This window comes from Plectropomus leopardus, chromosome 18 (genome assembly GCF_008729295.1).
Source record: "Plectropomus leopardus isolate mb chromosome 18, YSFRI_Pleo_2.0, whole genome shotgun sequence".
Classification (NCBI taxonomy): Eukaryota; Metazoa; Chordata; class Actinopteri; order Perciformes; family Serranidae; genus Plectropomus; species Plectropomus leopardus.
The window spans coordinates 30,810,480-30,829,001 of NC_056480.1; the positions used below are offsets into that span (position 1 = coordinate 30,810,480).

Consider the following 18,522-nt stretch of genomic DNA (forward strand, 5'->3'; position numbering starts at 1 on the left):
TCCCTCCATCTGCAAACGCTCATGTCTGTTTACTGCATTTCGCTAACTCCGTTGCTTCTCCGCAGCATTCCTGCTCTCTTGTTTCCTAGTTTTCCCGGATCTGGGCTGCAACCTTGGCTGTGCCTGATCGCTGTGATAGCTGTGCTGGTGCTGTGACCCTGTCTTTGGTCATGCTCATGCTGTGGCTGCACTGATACTATACCTCCGGCTCGTCCTGATTGTGGACTTGGTTTGCCATTGCTGTGGTCTTGTCTGAAGTTATGCCTGTGTTGTGTGTCCTGGTTGCACCGATGCCATGAACCTTCTACTGCCATTAATATGATTCACGCCTCCACTATCAATATACGCGTGGGTCTTTTATCAACATCCACAATATTTGCACTTAACATAACATGCTATCATAGATTGCATTAAGTAATTTTACAACCATCGTTATTTTAATATGACATGCATTTGTTCCCGTTATTGCTGTGCATCTCTCCTGCTCTCTTTCCCTCTCTCTTTCTCCTTCCTTTTTTATTGTAATTCAACTGTTATTTACGACATCTATTGTACGTCTGTCTATTCTGGAAGAGGGATCCCTCATCATCCTCTGCCACTCTTCCTGAGGTGTTTTTCATTTTTTTCCCCCGTTTCAGATGTGAGAGTCTAAGGGCAGAGGGATGCCGCATGCTGTAAACCCTCTGAGGCAAACCATGTTTTGTGATAATGGGGTTTATAAATAAAACTGACTTGACTTGACTTGACTTGACTTGACTTGACTTGACTACTCTATTCTATTCTGAGAATATGCCACTTAAATGCAGCAGTTACATATTATAACATATCTAAATGATCTAATAATCCATGTGAGGGCACGTGGGAGGGATATCTGATTGTATAGAGGTTTGTCAAGGGTTTCTGCTATGATTCACACTTCATGACATTTTTCTGCCAAAGGCCCATATGTACCATGCCATTTTGGGTTGTCTGCTTCATCTGATAATTGTGAGAAACATGGTTCAATCTTTGTCTATCAGTCAAATAGTTATGGAGTCACTAATTTATGACCAAATTCTCACAATGTGACTGCTGCTATGACCAACATCTGCAAACCTACTGATCAGAATGAGGGATCAACTGGTATGGTTTTTTTCAGGGTCAATTCTGATACCAATTATGGGTAATCAAGGAGAGCAGTAAGCAATATTAGAGCAGCATTAGAATCAAAATACTACACATTTGCAGTAAAAAATAAAATCTTAGAGTGAAAATTCAGAGTCACACAAATTCCAAAACTCCAAAAAAAACCTTTTTTAAAATGCCTAAATTACATCAATGAATATTGTTTTGAAGATTTGTGGTGTAGAATGTTCCTTACCCTCTGTTTCATTTTGGTGCAGTTTGGTAAAGTGTCTCGACAGCGGTTGTGGATAGTGACATTGCATGCTAGAAAACACAAACACATAAGACATTAAAAAAATGAAAGCATGTCCTCCAACAAACATGTTTTGTCTCATCTCTTGTTTCAGAATTTCAGCAGCCTACTAGAAAATTCAAGTGTACCCCCCAAGAAGCAACAAGCATTTATGTGTGTGTGTGTGTGTGTGTGTGTGTGTGTGTGCAAAATGACACACACACACACACACACACACACACACACACACACACACACTGTGTTTGTGTGTTACTTTTGAAATTTAATAGACTGGAGATTATTAATTACCCATACAACAGAAAGTATGTTATATTCTCCTGTAACATAAAAACTTTTTACCTAAAAGGATATATTCAGATGTAATTCCCCCTTTATAATCACCAACATTTTGATAAGAAACTGTAATTAATCACGTTTTTTTCTAAGTAACTGTAACGAATAACAAAAAAAAACATTCACTTTGTAATTTAGATACATACACCTAAGGGTGCTTGAACCTGTTCCCCAACACTGCACCCACACACACTGCAGAGAGTTCAACAACTTTTCCTTCAACACTCAGAAGTGCAGTAACTGTTATACTTACTAGGGCAGCTGAGTGCTTCCTTGGCAGTAATACTTTTGTTGCATGCTGAACAGAGTGTGGTTCCCGACACTGTCAGCGAGGTAAAGAGGTGACCATTGCTGTATCGTGCGTCCCTCTCTCTTGCTGCCTTTTCTCGCTCCCTCATGCGCTCTCTCTCTTTATTCTGAAAAAGATACCAAGACAAAATGTGAAAAAGACCTCTTGTGTATTTGCAAATGGCACAAGCACATCCAATGTAGTTGAAGAGAAAGGCAAACTTATGCACAACGTCTTTACTCTGACCTCTAGAAAGTTATTGTGATTCTGGAGACTGATGGGCTTAACAAAGGAGCAGGTTGTTATGGAAACAGCGTTAGTGCTCAGTGTGGATTTGTTACACAACCCACTACCAGGCCCAGTGCGACAGCCACAACCAGGACCAGGGCATGGCCAATAACAGCCATGGTTGTAGTATGATTGACTGAGATGCTGGGGGGGGGGCACAGCAATAATAGAAACAGATGCATGTCATATTACAATAATGGATAATGGTAGGTGTGAAATTAGTAATTGCACTCTATGTTGATGTTGAGAGAGATGATAACAGTCTCATGCATATGTTGAAAGGGAGTTGTCCAAAGGCAAGATCACAGCATCGCCGCAACCAGGACCAGACCACAATCAGGGCGAGCGAGGAGCAGGCTGAGCCGGTTCAGAGGCAAGAGGCGTTGTACGAGGAAGCAGGAAAGGGGCAAGAGGCCCAGCGTGCTAGCCAAGTTAAGGGCTAATGGTATCAGACCGGCTACTCCATCACTGTTTTTGTCTAACGTTTGCACTCTGGGTGACAAAACTGACTGAATTACGACTGAGACTTTGTCAGCGGGAGATGCAAAACTGCTGTTCTCTTGTCCTGACGGAAACCTGTCTCAACAGCAACATGTTGGACTCTGCTTTCCAGCTCAACAGGTGGCTTTTCATCCTCTAGGACCAAAACCAGCTCTCAGGGAAAACTAGAGGAGGGGTCTTTGCATCTGTGTTGACAAAGGTTGATGCATAAAACTGTTCCGTGGTTGGTAGGCATTGCTCTGAAGCAATTGAACACTTGACTATCAAATTCCACTATGCAAATTGCACTGCTACGAAAATTTACAGCTGTGTTCATAGTCACTGTTTATGTCCCCCTACATATTAACCCTAATGCTGGTCTAAAAGAGCTACATGATAGTAGAGGCTCTCTATGTGGGTTGCGGGAGACCTTTACCATGTACATCTTTGAAGGGCCCACTCCCGATGTTCTATACCCACTCGGGGTGAAAACACACTTGACAGAATGTACACAAACAGGCAGGGAGGGATATACAGAGTTACTCTCAGCCCCAACCTCAGCTCTTCAGATCACATCTCCATCGTGCTAGTCCCTGCATACTGCCCTTTGTTAAAGAGCAGGAAGGTTACACATAAAACCATCACTGTGTGGCTTACTGAAGCTATCCCTATGCTTCAGACTGGCAGATGTTCAGAGAGGAAGCAACAGGAGGGGGCAGCGTAGACCTGGAGGAATACATAGTATCTGTGCTGGGTTATTTCAACAAGTGCGTGGAGGATGTGGCAACCACTGGAACCATCACCAGCCACCCCAACCTGAAACCCTGGTTGAATGCAGTGGTTTGTTGGTTCATTCCCTACTGAAAGTGCGGGAATGCATTCAGGGCTGGAGACGCATCAGCACTCAGGGAAGTCCAAAGGAGCCTGTTGGTGGGAATAAAGAGCGCAAACTCCAACTACATCCTAAAAATACAGGGGTATTTCTTGTCAAATGACCCCTGGAGCATGTGTAGAGGCATCATAAGCATCACAGACTACAACAAAAGGGATGCACACTGCCCTGTGCACCCATCTGACACTGTATGGGATCCACTGACAGAATCCTGCATAGGATCCTGAGTGACTGTGCATACCAGCTCTCAGAGGTTCTGAAAGACATATTTAATACCCCCCTGTCCCAGGCTATCTTTCCAATGTGTCTCAAGATATCTACCATCATCCCTGTGCCAAAGACCACAACAGAGTCCTGCTTCAGTGATTACTGCTCAGTTACACTCACCCCAATAATGATTATATATAATGCCATATCTGCTATGATCCATCAGGCCCTCACACATCTGGAAACCAAGAACTCCTATGTGAGGCTGCTCTTTCTGTATTTTAGTTCCACCTTCAACAGAATCGTCCCACAAACACTGGTGAACTGTTATACTTGGAATAGCCCCATCTCTCTGCAATTGAATTTTGGACTCTCTGACTAACAGGCCACAGTATGTTTGAGTCAACAACACCACATCCTTATCTATCATCTTCAATATTGGCTTCCCCCAAGGCTGCATCCTCAGCCTGCTGCTCTACACACTGCTGACTGCAGAGCTCACTATCAAAACAACCACATAGTGAAGTCCGCAGATGACACAGCATTGGTGGGACTTATCACCAACAGCAACAAGACAGCGTATAGGCTGGAGGTGGATGAACTCGGAATGTGGTGCAAGGAAAACAACCGCATGCTCAACATGAACAAGACCAAACAGAGATGATTGTCGATTTCTGTAAGACTGGCACTGCCGCCACCTTCACCTAGTGCAGGGGTCGGCAACCTTTACTATCAAAAGAGCCATTTCTGGCCCAAAACAAAAAAAAAAATGTCTGGAGCCTCAAGTGACACAACACATATAGTCAAACTAGCCTATCAATATTATTAATGGGTCTACATGAGCATTCATCAATATGTTTGACCACTATTTCTTATTTTTTTGTTACATTAACTTTGCAGTGTTGGTGGTAAAAATTAAAAGATCTATCCATGCACTGTTATTATTATCTCTATGCACCAATAACTTCTCCATTTTCTTCTGAGACTTCTCCTATCTTGGATTTGGAATCCATAGCTAGTCAGGCTTTTTTGATCCAGGACCGCCCACCATTTTTTAAATTTGGCAAAATTTAGCAGAAAAGGCTCCAAGGCCACAGAAATATGATGCATTTTTTAGTTAATGAAATACATTTTCATATCCTGTGTACAGGCTACATATTTTTACAATTGAAAAATTGAATGAAAACTTTTAAAAAATAATCGCAATTCATTTCCATATAATTTTTAGTCAGAGACACAGGAGCCACTTGAGAGGGGCTAAAGAGTCGCATGTGGCTCTAGAGCCTCAGGTTGCCTACCCCTGACCTAGTGTAATAACACCTCAGGCATCATCAAAAAGGCTTTTCAACACCTGGATTTCCTGAGGAAATTAGAAACTGCCCATTTCAAAGCCATTCCAGTAGCAACAGCAGACAGAGATTTACTTGGATTTAAGGAAGACTTATAGGGAGTATGAGTATGAGCAGCATGAGTAGAGTGGGAGCATGAGCATGACACCTCTGTGAATGCAACTCTCACAAGATGGTGCAAGATCCAAGATGACAGCCTCCAGCTGCTAAACTGCAGACCGAAAAAACTTTTCACCCTGGATAAAACTTTTCTCTGCCACTTCCTTTTCTTTTTCCGTCTCCTTTCCACCACTCTCAAAACCAGAATACAATACCAAGCAAACTAGTTCATCTGAAAGAATAAATTGACGAGTGTTTTAATAGACTCATCATCATGAACCAAGGTAAAACAGACAAGAGCAAAGGCGTCAAATTCACTCCAACCTCCAAAAGACTCCATAAAGATATAATCTCCAGCCCAGATTCAACACCACATCTATGAAACTACCATGCTGGACAGAGGTAAGTGATCTGTTCATATCCATCAGAAACAAACTCACCGAGGTAGTGCACAAGGAGTTTCTGTCACTACACCAGAGCCTGGAGTTCAGTCAGAAGCAAATGCAAACACTCACCAAGGAAAACAAATCATTACAACACTCTATCAAAACCATTACCACCCAGATCACCTCTCTTATCACCAAAAATAAAGCTATGAAAGAAACAGTTCTGGATTCAGAAGCGCACAGCATGAGGGACAATTTAGTTTTCAACAACATCACATTCCACTGCATGCACCATATGGGAACAAAAAACATCAGCCGACCAATCATTGCAAAATAGGAGAACTAAAGTATTGAATCACTTAACACATCTTCAAGCAGATATATGTTTACTACAAGAAACACACCTTGCAGAATAAGATGATGATAAATTAAGTTCAGCACAGTTTAGTCACTTATGATCAGCCAATTAGAGCACAAAAACAGAGGTGTATGCATTTTAATAAACAAAAGAGTTTCATGTGTCTATAACACCATCACAAATCCCGAAAGACATTTTATCATTATAAACATATCAATTAACAATAGCCCAATAACAACCTGTAATATTTATGGTCCAAACACTGATGACCCATCTTTTTTTCACAACCTGTTCTCCTCCATCACAAACATTTCCAATTGCCCCTGAAACATAGTTGTTAGTGGAAAGTGGAAAGAACAAACAACTCAAGCAGTAAGCGTAACTGGCAATCAACAGAAACGATAAAACAGTTCATGGGTGATCTTGGTCTTTGACAATTGGCAATTGCAGCATCAGACCACTAGAGAATACCCTTTTTTTCACTGGTTCACTGCTTATATTCATGTATTGACTTCTTCCTCACCAGAAATTTGATTTTTCTCAGATTTCAGACTCAAAGATTCTCCCCATCATCATAAGTGACAATGTCTCAGTAACAATTACATGAAATCGAGCCAGTCCTCATAAATCCATCATCAGATGGCGTTTCAATACATCCTTGCTTAAAGACCGTTACATTGACAGTTATATTAAGAGAGAATGGGAATCATTCCTAGAAATAAATTATTCTCTTAAGTCATAACCTCCATCATTAACTCTCTTATAGGAAACAGGAAAGGCAGTATTAAGAGGTAAAATAATTTCATTCTCCCTTCACAAAAAAGGAGGGAAAAGCAACAAGAAGCTGAACTAGAACAAAAAATCAAGTACTCGAAAATATTAATGCAAGTAACCCAACAGAGGAAACCCAGAATGATCTAAGAAAATATAAACACCAACTAAATGAAATTGGAAATAAGAAAACTCAATTTCTGATACATAGACTTCGACAGGAAATTTTCCACCATTACAATAAATCTGGCAAATATCTGGCAAATCAAATTAAACAAAAAGAACAAACAACAATCTCTATCATTAAAGACTCAGCAGGGAAGCCCACAAACTCACCTGAGGAGATAAATAACATTTTCAGGAGTTTTTATTCCAATCTATATTTATCAGAAAAGGACCCCAGCCAAGACGACATTTTCAACAGCATTGACCTACCACAGTTTAATAAAGATCACATCGACAGACTTGACACCAGTATTACAGAATGAAGTTTCTACAGCTCTCAATCTTATGCCCACTAATAAAGCACCAGGACCTGATGGCTTCCCTACAGTTTTATAAACATGTCTGGTCTATCCTAGCTCCGCTCTTTAACAAATTGATACCTGTAATAAAACATATGTCAAAATTTCCAGCAGACATGAACACAGCAACAATTTCACATCTCCCAAAACATAACAAAGACCCAACCTCGCCTTCAAATTACTGTCCAATTTCTCTCATCAATGTGGATTAAAATCATCGCCAAAGCACTGGCTCACAGATTAGAAAAAGTCCCTGCATCTTTAATTCATCCAGATCAGACCAGTTTTATCAAAGGCAGACAGGTATCCAGTAACACACACAGACTATTTAATCTAATGCACTATTCATAATTACAATAGGCAGGTACTATCATAGCCACTTTAGATGCAGAAAAAGCTTTTGATAGAGTAAACTGAAAATTTACTTTTCACACACTACAAACTGGGAAATCATATTGTCAGATGGATCAAAATTCTGTACACCACTCCTCCAGCCACTGTCATCACCAATGGACAAACTTTACAAAGCTTCACATTGCACAGGGGACTACGCAAGGATGCCCACTCTCTCCCTCTCTATTCACCAGTTTCACAGAAACCTTTAATAGCAGCCATACATCAGAACATCTACATAAGAGGAATCCAGACACCAAATATACACCATAAGATCCATCTTTATGCAGATGATATATGGCTGTTTCTACAAACCCTCACTCATCACTACCAGCAATAATTAAACTTATTCAATTATAATCCAATATTTTCAAATATTCCACTAACGGGAACAAATCTTCCATTCTTTCATAACATAGTATCAGCTGGGATGTGGAAGCCCAAACACCTCCTATCCAATTATGCACAAGTCACACCACATATTTAGGTATTACTTCACCCCACTACTCAAAACAATGACCTCTGTCATTGGATGAACCTACCACTATCTCTTTTGGGCAGAATAGCAACTGTTAAAATGACAGTGCTTCACCCCCTCACCTGGTTCATATCTCTAGATTCAATGATCTCCAAATTTTACGGGAAAAACAAGACACCAAGAATTAAATTGGCGTCTCAGTTAGACCAATCAAATAACAATAGCTGCATCTCTGACAGCCTGATGGAAATTCCACAAAGGTAGAAGAAGGTACAGGGTAAATTTATTTTGTCATTTTTCTTAAATGTGGTTTAAGAAGAAATTAATTTAAAGTTTAAAATAAAAACTGCTAAATCTTTTGGCGTTTAAGGAGGAGTTGAGGAATCTCACAGCCTGGGAAAAAAAGCTGCTCTGTAGTCTGGTGGTTCAGCAGTGGATATTTCCAGATGCATCCTTTTCCAGATGGTAGCAGGGTGAACAGGCTGTGGCTGGGGTGGCTGATGTCTTTGATGCTCTGTAAATGGGAACCAGTGATGTTGTGGGCAGTAAAATCACAAACATCACCCTTGCACTATCTAATTTTATTAGATGAAATGGATGGAGGACAAATGAAACAATCCTGATTTTCTAAGCAACAAAAAACCAACTAATTTCCACACAGGGTCCAAAAAAGGCATGATACATCTTAAATATATCTTTTAATAACCTGGTTTCAATCAAGTCAACCTACTAGGAGCTGGACCTTTTAGTGTAAAACTTTGTCTTTCATGCGCCAATAGGTGGCACAGTTAAGAACTACTTCCTGTTTGGTGGCAAAACATGTAACTTCTTGGCCTCATAATGTCCACATCGTTACACGAAAACTCGCAAACTCGGGTCGCAAACGAGGGTTGCCCCCACCTAAAGATAGGATTTAGAAATTTTGAGGTCAATCTGGCGAAAACTGTAGGAGAAGTTCACTCAGAAAAAATCAGAAATAAGCCGTGAAAAATCACTTACTTTTCAATGTAAAATGGCAGCCTTCCTGTTGGGTTTAGAATATGGCTCCAACTGACTTTTTGTTTGTCTTGTGACGCCCCATACATATATTTCACGTAGACGTATGTCTACGTGAAATGGATCTCAAGTGCTCCTTTGCTGAAATCTGTTAGGTGGTGTCTTGAGGCAAATTTTTTAAGCCCGTACAGGTAACCCATAAAATATCAAATTTTTCACCAGTCCTGATAACTGCACATTTTCATGACTTTCTGAATATGTTAAAGCCCTCGAAAAACAATTCATTTGTTGTAATAATAATAGTCCTTTGCATTTCAATACGTTCTTCACACCCTAGTGCTCGGGCCCTGACTCCTATCAAACATATGAAGTTTGGGGCAGATTGGACCATTCACAGCAGAGTTACATACCACTTCCTGTTTACTTCCTGGTAGAACATGCAAATTAGATACCTCATAAGGGTCACACAGTTTGGTGAAAACTCCAATACCTTTCAGTGTCACAGGTCTTATGAAGGTAGCCATAAAATTTAAAGTCAATCTGAAATGGATGGAGGACAAATGAAAACTGTAGGACAAATCTGAAAAATTACGACCCATGAAAATGGCCAAACATTCACCAAAACTCAAATCAAAATGGCCGACTTCCTGTTGGTTTTACATTAGGCCCTCAAGAGACTTTTTTGTAGGTAATGGGGTGTTGCACAGCCCTCCAAAGTTTCACAGCTCTTGGTAATACATGCTGCGGGGGCTGCTTCATTGAAAATCAGTATGGGGCACCACTGATACATTTCCTCCCACCCACTCACGAGACCATTAAAATATCAAATTTTTCACCAGACTTGATAAGTCTGCAAAGTTTCATGACTTTTTGAATATGTTAAAAGCCCTCAAAAAGGCAATTAATTTGAGAGAAAAATAATAATATCAATAATGATAAGAATTCCTTCAGTTCCAAGAGGGTCCTCGCACCATTCAGTGCCTGGGTCAAACTTGAAGCAGCAAGCAGCGATGAACGGGGGTAACTGGCGTGACTCCAACTGCTCCAATCTTTAATTGTAGTGAAAGTCAGAAAATGCATGCAGAAAGTCTGGACCATTGAGTGAGACATTTCACACGGTGTAGTATTTTCTAAAACCACTAGGTGGCGCTGGAGATAACAGAAATTCTAAGTCATCCTGGTCTACATCATGTTTAGACCAAACCATGTAAATTGCATGTAAATCAAATTATGATATTGTTACACAGCATACTTCCTGTTGTCAGTAGGTGGTGCATTGAGTATCACATGTTGATGTGTTCAGGGCCGCAATCTGTTCACACCTGTAAAATTTGGGGCCAATCAATTATTGCAAACTGAAGTTACAGAAGCTTCCTGTTTGGTGGCGAATACTGCAATGGCATTCATTGAAAACATATGATCTTCACAAGGAGGCATCACGAAGGTCTTACAGCAGCTTTTTTTACCAAGTTTGAGTTGAATGTGGTCAACCTGTGAGGGGATGCAACTAAAAATATAAATCAATTAAATTCCTGTTTCCAGTAGGTGGCGGTATGCCGATAAGTCAAGTGAGCCATGCAGATGTGTTCAACTCTGCACTCGTCTAGCATGAGAAATTTGGGGAAGATTGGACAATGTCTGGACAATGTCAGAAATTGAATAACTTTAAGTAACTTTAACTTTAAGTCCCATGACCTTTCATTCCAATGAAAGTTGGAACAAGCAGGCAGAGAGTTTCAATTCTTCAGTTCGATATAACATATGGGGTAATACTTCCTGTGGCCACTCGGTAGTGCTGGGGACCACACAATGCATGTCATCTTGGTCTACATCATTTGTAGACCAAATCATATAAATGTCATGTAAATCAAAGCTGTGTTGTAGCTGTGTCAAGGGGCTAACTCCATTTTGCCAGTTGGTGGCGCTTTGATTATCTTAATTGATCAGTTGATGCAAAGTGAAGTTACAACAACTTCCTGTTTGGCAGCAAAGACCATGTTGCCATAGTAAGGATGTTCGAGGTTTGAAAAACCTTTAACATAGCAAGGAGGCACCATCAAGGCCTCAAAGCTTTTCTCACCAAGTTTGAGCTGAATATGGTCAACCTGTATGAGGTACACATCAAAATATAAAACATATAACTCACTGTCTCCAGTAGGTGGCCCTGTCATGATAACTCAATAGAGTCATGCAGATATATTGAGGCCGGGACTCTTATCAAGCATGAGAAGTTTTGGGCAGATCGGATAATGTTTGGCTGAGTTACAACAAATTCCTGTTTCATGGCGACACATCAAAGTTGGAAACCAAGCCATGCCCACATAGTATGAAAAAAAATCACAAATTGAATAACTTTTGATGTCCCATGATCTTTTTAATTTTAGTGAAAGTTGAAAAATGCATGCAGAGTTTGGACCACTAAGTGAGATATTTCACACAGTGTAGTATTACACTTTGAGCACTGTCTACCACAAAATCTAAGTCATCCAGCTCTACATCATTTGTAGACCAAAGCATGTGAATTCCATGTAAATCAAACGATAATTGTGTTGTAAGGTATACTTCCTGTTGCCACTAGGTGTTGCACTGAGTATTATGGTTAACTAACATGTTGATGTGTTCAGGGTTGCAATCTGATCGCACCTGTCTAAAAATCTGGGGCTAATTGGTTAATGCAAACTGAAGTTAGAGCAGCTTCCTGCTTGGTGATGAATACTGCATTGCCACAGCAACGGCATTCATTAAAAACATATGATCTTCACAAGGAGGCATCATGGAGGTCTTTGAGCAGCTTTTTTTTAACCATGCTTGAGCTGAATGTGGTCAGTGAGAGTTTCAATCCTTCAGTTAGATATTTCATGTGGGGTAATACTCCCTGTGGCTACCAGGTGGAGCTGGAGACCACACAAAATGTAAGTCATCTTGGTCTACATAATTTGCACATCAAACCATGTAAATGTCATGTAAATCATAGTATAGTTGTGTAAAGAGGCTTACATCCTTTTTCCAGTTGGTGGCACTGTGATTATCATGTTTGACATGTTGATGTGTTCAGGGCTGCACCTTGAGTACACCAATCGGTTGATTCAAAGTGATGTTACAACAATTTCCTGTTTGGCGGCGAATACCATGTTGCCATGGCAACAATGTTCATGAAAAAGCTCTGAAATCACAAGCAGGCATTGTCAAGGTCTCAACACTTCTCTTACCAAGTTTGAGTTGAATATGGTCAACCTGTAAGGAGGTGCACGTCAAAATATAAAACAGAAAACTCCCTGTCTCCAGTACGTGGCCCTTTGATGATTACTCAATTGAGCCATGCAGACATGTCCAGGCTGGGACTCTTATCAAGCATGAGAATTTTTAGGCAGATCAGATGATGTTTGGCCGAGATACAACAACTTCCTGTTTCATGACAAAACATCAAAGTTGGAAAGACCCACATAGTGTGACGAAAACTAATTCTCTTAAATCACACGTCTTAAGGTGTCATTGACCACATTTGAAGTCAATTGAGTGAAATCTGTAGGAGAAATAAATCAAAGAAGAGCACATGTAATTTTCATGTCATTTCCTGTCACCAATAAGAGGCGCTATAAGAAATGGTAATGTTATCTTGTAAATGTGGTGAACATTTAATTATGTCCCTCAGAGTTATAAACTACTTCTTGGTTCATGGCAAGACATGGAAATGTTTGGCCCAGTAATGCCCACACGGTTTGTCAAAAACTCACGAATTAAATAACTTTTGATGTCCCAGGCCTTCTGAGAGGATGTTTCAATTTTGAAGTCAATCGGATGAAATCTTTAGGAGAAGATCAAAAAATTATGACCCCTGAAAATGGCCAGAAACACAGCAAAATTGCAACTTCAAATCAAAATGGCCAAACTCCTGTTGGGTTCGTCAAATGGGTCCAACAGCCTTTTTTGTTCATTTTGGGGCGCTACATGTGCCTACCAATTTTGGTTAATGTAGTTGACAGCAGAGGTGGGGGCTGTTCCACACAAATGTAATAGGGGGTGCTCCTGAGCCATTTTTTAAAAAATTTGCACCTGAGACCCTTAACGTATCAAATTTTTCACCAGACCTGATAAAGCTGCTAAGTTTTATGAGTTTTTGAGTATGATATAGCCCCCCAAAAGGCAATGCATTTATAGGAAGAAGACGAAGAAAAAGAAGAAGAAGTATTCCTTAGATTTCAATAGGATCCTTGCACCCGTTTGGAAGAAGAATTCCTTAGAGTTCAATATGGTCCTCGCACCTGTTCGGTGCTCAGTCCTTAGTAATAATTCGGAGAATTTCAATAGGATCCACGCACCGTTTGGTGCTCAGGCCCACATACATTTTTGCATTTCAATAGGGTCCTCGCACCTGTTTGGTGCTGGGGCCCTAATAATTCCTTGGATTTTAATAGGGTCCTCACACCGTTTTGTGCTCAGGCCCTAATAATTCTAGCAATTTCAATAGGGTCGCACCATTCAGTGCTCGGGCCCTAATTAAAGCTGCAAGCAGTGAAGAAACGGCCCTCGCATCCCCTCGCATGTTGGGTTTCCTTGCAGGACTCCGACTGAGACAGTTGTTTGTGTCTATGAAAGTTAGATAATGCATGCAGAGACTTTTGACCCTGGAATGAGATATTTCACATGGCATAATATTTCCAGCGGCCACTAGGTGGCAGTGGAAGGGACACAATTTCCATATCCTTGGTGCACATTATTTATAGAACATGTTGCCAGTAGGTGGCGTTTTTACGACTTGTGAAAATTGTCATACGGATGTGTTCAGGGCGGGACCCTTATAAAAACCTATGAAGTTTCATGTAGATTGGACAATGTAAACCAAAGTTACAATTTCCTGTTTTATGGTGAGACATCAAAATTGTACACCACGTAACAAGAAAACCATAAAAGTTTTGTCCAAACCTATGATAATTTTCATCACCAAGGGATTGATAATGGACACACCAATTCTGAAGTTGATCAGATGATCCTGTATCTACCTTGTACATTGTACCTTGAGTAAGGACCTGGATTGCAAAAAATGTGGGAAAAAAAGGGGCACACAGAGCAAATTTGCAAAAGCAAAGGAGCTGACAAGACCACAAAAATGATATCAGGGTTTTTCCTGGCACTAAACAGGGCAGTAGTGGTAGGTGCAGCAGTCAAAGGCCGCTGTAAAAAAAATCAAACAAAAAAAACGTGTCACTTGTCGTGTGAGTTCTGTCTTCAAAATGTCTACTGTTGTCTTCTTTGTTCCTCAAACAAAGAACAGCCATTTGAACTCAACTTGCCAGAGCGCCTCATGTTCTGACACCTAAGTGTTGGATTCTCTCATAGACCCATCTGAAACATGATTGGTTCACCACAGTTACCCCAAGGATGTCACCAAGCCAAGACGAGACGCTTCAGCTAATCTTCTGACTCCATACCTCCTCCAAGAAGGTAACGGGTCTGGAGGACCTGCTCTGCCCTTCCCCCTTCCACACCTAAGCTCACAGCAGGAGCTGCAGCCTTGTCTCAGCTCTACTCTCCAAGCCTGAAGAGACTTTACATAAGTCAGAAAGCCAAAGCTAACTTCTCAAGCCACAAGGAGAACTGAACTGAGATAGAATTGAACTGCTTTCTTTGTTAGGACAGCAGGACTGGCAAGAACTTAAAGTTCCTGCCCTTACTTTTTTTGTTCCTTGTCTGACCAACCACATGGTCAGCTAGGGCCTTCCCTGCTCTGGCGGCCATCTTTGATCCAGCATCTTCATTCTGGCATCTTGTTGTAGCGTCTGTTGTCAGTTAACTTCTGCCTCTTGGTGTGGTCATTCCCACACCAACACACACCATCTCTTTCTTCCTCTCTCTCTCTCTCTCTCTCTCACACACACACATACACACACACACTTACACATCCACACTTGTATATATTTGTATATATTAGTACTTAATATATATGGTGTGTTTTGTTTGCGTATCATCTTCCTGAATAAATGTTTTGGAATCATATTAGCTGTCTGCTTAATGTTGTACAAAGTGAATAATTTGTGACATTAATCACACGTAGGCTAAATCATTATTTAGGTTAGTCTAACAAAATTTACTCCTGCATATATAGCCTATCCTGTCTTGCTTCTTCCAAATATAACAGTATATTTTTGATAGACAATCTGATCATTTTTTCTAACTGGTGCAACTATTTACTCTCATTTACTTTGTGTTTCCTTTACATTCATGTTTAGAGTAGTTTTAAGGTAGCAGGACTTTAAAATGTATGCATAAAAAAAATTAGTGCATAAGAATTCATCAGAATGCAAGAAATGAATTGTCTGTTCATTTGTGTCCCTCTGGCATGGGGCCGCAAGGTGTCCCTTATTTTTGCACCCTGAAAATGGCAACCCTATATATATATATGTATATATATATATATATATATATATATATTATATATATACATGTAATAGCCCCTTCTGATCTGTAAACATTGATAAACTTCACGACAGTACCAAGAGTTGGATTTGGGATAACAGTAAAATACATTCATTAGGGGAACACAAACATAGAGTATTGGTTGGTTTGTTTTTTTGTCCAAGTCCAGCCCTGCTGCCGGGTGAGGTGGATTGCCTTTTAACAAGAGAAAGAGCAGTACACTGTGCTGTTAAATTGTCTCAACATAAACAGTGTATGCTTTCAAGGCAATATCTACTTGCCCAGGGCAAGTAAACTCTGTGTTTGGGCAAGTGTAATGCTGCAAACAGTTGTCCATTTGGGCACTGTATCACAAAGCTTTTCCAGCTGAGCTTCATGAGTCTGTCTCACCTTTAAGTGTGGAACACAACTGATGAGAAATATCTGACATGACATTTCTGGACACTATTGAAGTTATTATTATCAACTTATTTTGTGTTACCATCACATTTGCACAACTTCCAAATTAGGATATCTAACATCTGTGACTGTAAGACTAGTGCTTTAGAAAATCAAGCCTGGAGTACTTTTGAAAATATATTTAGTTTTACACATTTTTTAAAGCCCACAGTATTCTCAAAGAGAGCAGTAATATCACACCCACACCCACTGACATTTCTATGGCAACAGTTGCTATAGTCAAATATCCAGTGAGAAAGCACACTGTGTACAAGCAAACATACATACACCACCACCTACATTAATGTGTAACCAATGTAGTTCTATTAGGGCCCATGGCTTGAGAGGCCTGGTTTCCTGATGTAAAAATGAGGTCCTGTGTCAAACTGAGGATATGTTTTATAGCCGAGAGAGCAGAAACAGGCAATGACACAGTGATATGGAAAAAAAGGGGAAGTAACAAAAGAGACAGGAAGAGAAAAATCGAGATGGTACGACATCAACCATATCTTTGTCTTTCTCTTGTTTTGGCTGTTAAAAATGTGTAGTTGTTCGAACATGAACAGCCAGATGCCATTTCCTGAGGTCAACTGTCTTTAGTGTTACATTCAATGAGGAACATAATGCGAACTCACCCGCAGGTTGATTTCCCTCGTCCTCTCTTGTCGCAGCTTTGACAGATTGGCAACTCTGGACATTATGCCAGTCAGACAATAAAATATCTAATGTTTAAGTGAACACGCTTCTCTGTGGATCCCTCAGATCTCTACCAAAGACAATGAACTGGAAAATCTCTCCTCACTGGCCAACTGCAATGTGCTTCTGCTTCTAGTGAAGTGGCTGTTCCTGTGAGAAATCTGACTTCTGAATCATCACCGCCCCCTCACACACACACACACACACACACACACACACACACACACACATACTAGTTTCCATGTGGAATGGGGACCAATCTTTCAATCATCACCTGTGGGGACCACCCTTCCTTGAGGTTCTAGAGGTCTGAAAAACTATCCATTGCTTAGTTAGCTTATACATGCTCCAAATCACTGAAATAATGGTGTAATAGTGTAATAATAGTGTTTTCAGCATGCATGGTCAGTTGTTTATAGATAATGTAATTGTACCGAGAGGCTTTCTTTACCTCTGGCCCTTTCTCCTGCCTATTGAGCCATGATTCCCTCACCCAAAAAAAACACTACATCAGCACTGACATGAAACATAAATACAACCTCTGTATATGGGGCACTATATCTCTACTGAGCCACCAGGTGCCCCAGGTGCAGTCTTGTCTGTTGAGCAGGGTAGTGATGGTCTAACCCTTGCTCTGAACTTTAAAGCCTGTAATGGTCTGGGGATTGTTCACATAAATGCCAGGAGATTTTAACCAAGGATAGATCTCTTTAGAATTTGGATCAGTAACACAGGCCTAGACACTGTTGTAATTTTAGTGTCCTGGTTAAATAATAATGTTTCTGACTCGGACGTTAATCTTTCTGCTTACAGCATTTTTAGAGTGGATAGAGTTAAATGAGTTGGCAGAGTGGCTATTTATATTAGGAATGTGGTTATGATCACGGCAGCACATGCAGATGCAGCAGCGAGTGGCTCCTCAAATCCTTGCTACTTTGGTGCTATATATTTCTTTTTTTTCCTACTACATGACCCCTTCTGCTGTAGTGGGACTTCTCTACAATAGAGAAGTGCTTATCAACATCGGGAAAAGTTATGTGGGGTTGGACTGAATGCAGCAGGCAGCAAGAGGATCCCTACCAAGGTATATGCCATCCGGCCAGTCAGACCAGAGGGGAGAAACGAAACTGAAAGCACCGGACAAAGAGAAGGAGGAGAGCTAGCATTAGGGCGAGGCTGACCCGACTTGGACCAAGAACTGTTCCTCTACCAAGCCATCTTCTGGCTAATGTCCATTTGAAGGAGAGTGGAGTAGATGTGAAGCGACTGAGAATAACTCAACAATGGGAAATCAGAGACTGCTCTGCGCTCATCTTCAAAGAGACATGGTTAACCTCTAACAGTCTGGAACAAGCTATTGCACTGAATGGGCAGACCTTGTTCAGAGCCGACAGGACACAAGACTCCGATGCAAATTCAAAAGATGCACTGCAATTGTATGATGCCACCAGCAGCAACATGCCCGGACAACTACATATAATTTTCATTTTAGCTGGTGATTTTAATCAACTTTTTTCATCTCTTATACTGATTTTGTTACTATTTCAAACTTTTGACAGCCATTGCTGCTAGTTATTTGTTTTTATTAAGTTTATTGCTATCAAATGTCATATATCCTTTTAGCCCACTGAATGAGAATCTGTTTTCTGGAACAAATGGAACAGCCGTGTACCGTTAGCCCCCAAGATGCCTTACCTTTCACACTATAGTGTAA

General features: G+C 40.6%; 1 protein-coding gene across 2 annotated transcripts in view; it reads right to left on the reverse strand.

Annotated features, from left to right (window-relative positions):
• The window catches only part of arhgef1a (Rho guanine nucleotide exchange factor (GEF) 1a), an 87,210-nt gene extending 70,264 nt beyond the window's left edge, over nt 1–16,946 (reverse strand). For both annotated transcript variants that reach the window (XM_042506973.1, XM_042506972.1), the window contains exons 1-3: nt 16,748–16,946; nt 2,004–2,166; nt 1,361–1,428 (exon numbers count right to left, since the gene is read on the reverse strand). In XM_042506973.1, the coding sequence (XP_042362907.1) occupies nt 1,361–1,428; nt 2,004–2,166; nt 16,748–16,810 (294 nt within the window). In that variant the 5' untranslated portion in view covers nt 16,811–16,946. The remainder of the gene's footprint in view (nt 1–1,360; nt 1,429–2,003; nt 2,167–16,747) is intronic.
• Between the last annotated feature and the right edge of the window lie 1,576 nt (nt 16,947–18,522).